Below are 6497 nucleotides of genomic sequence, written 5' to 3'. Positions count from 1 at the left end.
CACCCAACTAGGCTACTCAAAGGAAGAGGATATCCGTTATTTTTGCATTAGGAAAAAATAGGGAAGGAGAACATTATGTTGGGCCATTTTCAACGTCCCTGCATCACAAGGCGTTCACTCTGTGCTTAGCCACGTAAATTTGTGAGCCCAGGGGAAAGACTCTGGCCTGTGTTTTAATGGTAAGCAGTTGGTACAGTAGTTAAGGATGTGTAATGCACTGGCTTCCTGTTCAAGTTCCAGGTCTCCTGCTGTAGGACCCCTGAAAAAGGTACTGCCATACACATCCTGCTTGTAATACATTCTCAGATGCCAAGTAAGATGTCCGCCATGGATTTCCTGCGTCTCCTGCAGTCACGGATTTCCATTTCCATACGGTTTCGGAAGCTGCAGGCACAACCCGATGAAGATGTCTGTCAGAGGCTTCCTGCCTGTAATTCACTCTCAGTATCCAAGTAAGATGTCTGCCACTGCAGCCTCTCCCTCACTCAACCTTGTAGGGTTATTATCTGTGACGCACAATGCTAATAAACAGCACATTGATTTACTCTCACTAGTTTTTCCATTTGTAACTGTATACTACCAGTGCCTTGGAAAAGAAATCTAGAGTCCATAAGACCAAGTAGCTGTTCATTCTCACTGTCATGCTGTAACATCTGACCATCGAGGAGGATTTAACTAATTTTACTGGAACAGTTCATGCACATATCAGAAACACCTATTTTTGTTAAATACATTGTAAATAATATATTTTTTCCAGCTTTGCGGAAAAACTAACAATCTGCCTTACTGCCAATGAATTATGTTCAATATATATATATAATTTTCAAGATTTTTTCACACATCACATCACACTAATTCCGCTGACCGCGGGATCTCCTACCCACTGAGAGCACTTCCTGTGGTGGTCAGTGTTTACACAGCCGCCGGCGAGCCCTCAGCATATGTCACACAAATGTTTCCCTCCCACGTCTCTGTAAGTAATTCACATCCTCACGGCCGACATGCGTGACCCTAGATGCTGGGCTGCCAAGAAGGTCTCAGTGTGTCTGAAATCGCTCCCACAGAGAGGGTACTTTCTCAAGAAGCAGAATAAGTCACCTCTCCCACAAGAGGCGTTTCTCAGTGGCGGACAGAAGGTCATTCCGGATATTTCTGAATGGGTTAATTCATTCAGGCGACTGCAACTGCACACTTCTACGAAAACTTAAAACGTAATTATGTGATGTAATTTCCTGAAAGTGTACCTGAACTAAGCACTATCGTTTGCTATTTATGTGTGGAACCGATATTTGTTTTGTTTGAAAGCGACTTTCAAGCCAGTTTTATATAAATCTTTGATAACAGCATAGAAAATGACACTAGCCCCAATTAAATGTTTTACAGTCCAAAAATCCAGATACAGAAATTGGACAATGAAATATTTAGTACACAAAAAAAAACTCATAATTATTCCCAAAACATATATTAGAAGCGTTTTTGTGTATATCATCAATCAGTGTATTAATCATCACAGCACAATTCTAAGTTAGGTCAAGATAATTCCAACCGTTTCGAAAGGATAAATGTTTACATTTAAGCCCAAACTGCAAGCCGAAAAAGTCTGAGAAGAAGTGGAACGGTCTTAAAGTTGTGGGAACTCAGATTGGGTGGGGCGTAATGATATTCAGCAGAGACACACATGCACAGAGTTCCTGCAGCAATGAAATACACATGTCAGGTGCGGATATGGGGCTGTTTACTTCCTTTCTGCAGCAGGTGACGGCTGTGGCTATCAGAACAACATCATTCCGCAATATTAGTTACTCAGCAGCACAATTAGTTAAGGACTCACAATCCGTAGCACATTAAAAAACCAGGAAACAAAGTACTACACTAATAGTTAAAATATATACACATGTTCACTTTTTAGTACACATTCACAGTGGGAAGTAAATAAGCTTCACATTCATAATATTGATCTCTTCCTCCCTACATCTTATTAAACGTATGCTTCTTTGACTTGCTCTTTCCTGTATGTGGGGTTAATACATTACATGTCATATAGTCTTTCGTTAAACAGAATATGGCATCCAATATGTTTATTTACCGGCCCGAGTAACTATGCCGTTATCGCGCATCTGTAAACATTATAAAGTATATATCCGTAGATTTGGCTCAACAAGGTTATCAAGGTAAAACTGCCACCTTCTCGTTTAAATAAAAAAAGACAAAAACACTTTACTTATTTAAATGTTAATACAAGGTGTTCGGAAACAACATATTACAATATTCATATAAAGAGCTTTAAATACAAGGCTATAATCCAAAGAATAATATGGTAAAATACATGAGATCTACATGTTATTGGCCATCCATGGATAAGAAAGCCTCCATAAGTGATGCATACATTTATTTAACGGTACTTACAGGTAAGTACTTAAGATTGTTCTCTTCATACTGCTGGCAGCTTATGAGATGAGTGCAAACCCCACCCTCAGGCTGCTCTGTGGGACCCCCATGAGTCTCCTCCCCCACTGTGGGGGGATGGGGGGGGGCACAAGGCTCAGATGTGACCTCGCCGTGCCTCGCCTGGGCCGTTCTCCGGTCATCCCTGCATATGCAACGCCAATCCTGCAGGTGGCGCTCTGTTGCATCGTGTCCCAGACTCACCCACCCGACGAAAATGAAAGTAGCACTTCCAGTGAGCTTTGGGGGGCATTGTGGGGTGAAGCGTCCAGGGGTACGGCGCACACCAAACCCGCCTTCGGGTGTCGGTACGTTAGGACCTGAGAGAGTCTGCCATTTAAAGGGCCGGCATCCTTTAATGTGAAGTTCAGTGCCGGCTACTTGCACACAGAGCCTGGTGAGATACGCTTCACAGGGGGGCAAGGCAGGGATTTTGGTGGGGGGGGGGGGGGGGCAGCCAGTAGCTCAATTGTCGCTGTCCTTGCGCAGACTCCGGTCCGTATTGTGGTTGTTGGGCTCCTGGTTCTTATACTGGATGCTTGTCCCATTCAGAGGTCCTGTGCTGTTGGCCAGGGTTGGGGAGTGACACCAGCAGCATAGGCAGGACTGCCAGAGACAGAGGAAGATGGACGTTAAAGCAAACAGGCAAGGAACCTGGAGTCCTAACACTCGACACAACTTTAGCCTCGTCCTACTATAAATGGCAATCAGATCCAGTTATCGACCTCATTAATGCATTTTCCGCAATATCTATTTACTGTATAAATTGGACTAAAGCCATAGTTTTTTTCCGGCAGGGTGAACAACATGTCCGCAATCCACATCCCGTTCTCCACTGGGGGTGTTATGTGTTTAACCCCAAGCATCAGTGTCTTTCCCAATCCATCAGAGCGACTCCAGCGAAAATATAAACCACTACTATAAACAGCAGAAGATGACTTATGTGACTGGAGGAGTTCACCTCAAACAGACGGAACAATAACGATTAAAAAGGCAATCCAGCCTCAATCAATGACCCTTACCGAGCCATACTGACTAAATATACCACTGCTACTTCAATCCACAGGATTTCAAATGTTTTACAGGCAAAAAAGGGGGAAAAAATTAGCAATAAATATACAATTCAAAATGAATGATAGACACCAAAGCTCAGCCATTAATGTTGGAGTAATTACTGTAATAACTGCTATTTTCATTCGTAACTTCCTTGTTACGTCCAACACCTCGAACGCATTTGCTGCAAGCTTGCAAATGTAAACCTATTTTTTTTTTTTTTAAATCACAGTTGCTCCATATGAATCAAATGGGTGTAGACTGTAGTAAATATGTATATGAAGTCTGCAAATGATATTCAGTCATCCGCAGATGAGTCAGTAATTTTTAAAAGTATGTCTTTTTTTTTTTAATCACTGCGAGTGCCATGTCGATGGTAGCAGGGAACAGCTCTTTTTGACAGCGCTGTGAAAGCTTGGCAGACTGCCCCCCTTTCCACCCCGAAAGAGGCCCCCTTCTCCTCCCACGCGGGTCCTCCGTTGGAACATGCAGGCCATGACCCATTCCGAAAAGCCAGCTCGTAAATCACAGCGCCGGCTTACGTTTTCCTGCAGAAATGTCATCAGTACCAGCCTCAATCTTCCGAGCCATCGGGCTCTGGCTGGGAGGGGGGCATGAGGGGGGGAAGGGTATTTGGATTTTCTTTCTTTGCTGGTTTTTTTTTTGTCCCAGATGATTAAAGGGGAAAGTGGTGTTTGTGTTCGGCAGAGTTAAAGGGGAGGTCTAACCTTGAAGCAGTTCTTGAATTTCTTGCTGACGAAATACAAGATGATGGGATTTATACAGGAGTTCACGGTGGCCAGGTTGATGCCGAAGTAGTCCAAGATTAACAGGAAGCTAAAGCAGAGGTGAAATAAGCTGAGGGAACATCTACAACCATCATTAATAATGACTAACGATCTACCTGCTCACATTAATGTACATGCAGACCCTATATTCATATTTCACATTATGAGGGACAGAAAATGACCCATGTGATCGGCGACCGTTTGAAGAATGGACTACGTACTTAAGAAGGTCACACCGATGTTTGTCTCCTGGAATGTAGACCATTTTTTTCAGCAACCTGCTGAGATGAAGGGGGAACCAGCAGAGGGCAAAGATGACAACTAAGCAGAAGACAGCCTTGGCCACCTCCCTCCGCTGAAAGACAACAACGTCGGGATTAAATGGTGTTCACGGGGTCCAAAAAACAACAAAAACAAAACACATTTATGGGAGAAGAGGTGGTCCAGAAGCTACATCAAGGAGAGCGAAGGTGGTCTGGGTCTTCTCATGGAGGTATGGTATCTCACCTGCTTGAGGTGCTCGCTCAGAGCTATCCGCAGGGTTCCATTCCTGTGGTGGAGCATCTTGCAAGTCATGAGAGTGTAGAAGGCGGCCGTGCAGGCGAGGGGCATGCAGAAGTAGAAGCCAAAATACCACCAATCCTTGGCATCTGTATAAAACTAGAGACACAGCGTTACAGGTGATAACTGAGAGAGGACCCAAATGCTGTTGTGTCAATTCTAACCGTCTAACGTGATTTTTTTTTCTTAAACTGTGATTTGCACGGGAAGCCGTGAAATCCGTAACAATTTCCGTTCCCGATTAACAGATTTCCGTAAAATGGTACATTTACAGAGAGGACGTCTATTTCGCTAGCACACATCAAAACATGTTTAAGAGATGACAGGAAGTACAAAAGTCGCAGAGATGTGCTATTGCACAGCTGGCCCAGGGAAAATTTCATCTGTTATTGCAGAGCGCTGGCGGGCGTGATGCTTTCCGCATCAGGCTGGTAACAACATGCTGTGACATTTCCTCCACACCTGCCCCCACACAAAACCGGCCCTTCCTAATAATTCATTCAGAAGTCCCCCCCCCCCCCCCCCCCATCTCCCCAACACCACCCCTTCCCGTTTTCCAAAGCGCCGCTATTTCTAGAGCTGGACGGACCATTTTTCAGCCACCCGTGATGTGGGATTAATACAACAGGAAGCAGGAGGGCGAGGTGCATCCCCCCCCCCCCTCCCCACAAAGGCTTACTTCACAGCAGTGCATTGTGGGAGACCCAGAATCTTTGTCACCAGTGCACTGGGAGGACCAGCCCAGATAAATCCTGCCTAATATACTCTACACTTAAGCAGAACTGAAGTGGTATGTCATGTTCTATTTGAAACAGAGCCTATCTGTGCAAAAGGCCAGTGTTAATGGATCAGAACTGATGCAATATTAATGGAGTGTAAAACCACTACCTTTATGTTATAGATACACATAACATGCCTTTAAATATTGCATACTAGAATAAAATATTTAAATAAAATTACAAGCTAAAATATACTGCCGGAGCAGTGCAATGGTTAAGGGACTAGATTCCTGGCATCGTGGGTTCCCAAAACCTAGACAGAATTAGCTGATGTACCGTTGAAACCAGCGTACCTTCATGAACGGGGACTTTGGTTGCATCATACAGGTTCTGTAGCTGACGTTTCTGTGGCTGAAGCCGACGATGGTGAAGCTGAGAGCCTCGGGCACGGCTAGGATGATGGAGAGGACCCAGATGGAGATGATTTTGATGGCCGTCACCACGGGGATGCCGACTCCTTGCACGCGACTCCAGGAAGCCACGGCTCTGTATCTGTGACCAATGGAAACGCAGGGACCCCTTAGGACACGCCCCCTACATTTCCATATCAGCTTTTTGAGGTTCATTCCCTTTGTCATCGCGCAAGTAGAGCGAAGACCTTTAGTTTCAGAAGTCAAGCCAGGTTGCGTCCTACGTAGGGTGGCCATTATCCACATTCTGTTGTCTTTATGCTTCTATACCCAAAGAAAACGTAATACGACAGATTAATTTTTCACTAAATCTGAACAGAATTTTTAAAAAACATTTCTTTAACAGATGTAATTGTGATGTATAATATAATTTGTACTTATATATTTGTATTTATATATTGTTCCTTATTTATCGTATACAATAATAATATACTACATTTTAAACTAAAATTAGTTAAAAA

General features: G+C 43.9%; 1 protein-coding gene across 3 annotated transcripts in view; it reads right to left on the bottom strand.

The window, feature by feature from the left end:
* Nucleotides 1-1718: 1718 nt before the first annotated feature.
* The window catches only part of ednraa (endothelin receptor type Aa), a 28934-nt gene continuing 24155 nt past the window's right edge, over nt 1719-6497 (bottom strand). For all 3 annotated transcript variants that reach the window (XM_023799254.2, XM_023799255.2, XM_023799256.2), the window contains exons 4-8: nt 5920-6118; nt 4794-4946; nt 4508-4641; nt 4227-4335; nt 1719-3051 (exon numbers count right to left, since the gene is read on the bottom strand). In XM_023799254.2, coding sequence (XP_023655022.2) covers nt 2911-3051; nt 4227-4335; nt 4508-4641; nt 4794-4946; nt 5920-6118 — 736 coding nt within the window. In that variant the 3' untranslated portion in view covers nt 1719-2910. The remainder of the gene's footprint in view (nt 3052-4226; nt 4336-4507; nt 4642-4793; nt 4947-5919; nt 6119-6497) is intronic.

This window comes from Paramormyrops kingsleyae, chromosome 25 (assembly GCF_048594095.1).
Source record: "Paramormyrops kingsleyae isolate MSU_618 chromosome 25, PKINGS_0.4, whole genome shotgun sequence".
Taxonomy (NCBI): domain Eukaryota; kingdom Metazoa; phylum Chordata; class Actinopteri; order Osteoglossiformes; family Mormyridae; genus Paramormyrops; species Paramormyrops kingsleyae.
The sequence above is the reverse complement of the archived record's forward strand: the minus strand, read 5'-3'. Positions and strand labels throughout refer to the sequence as shown.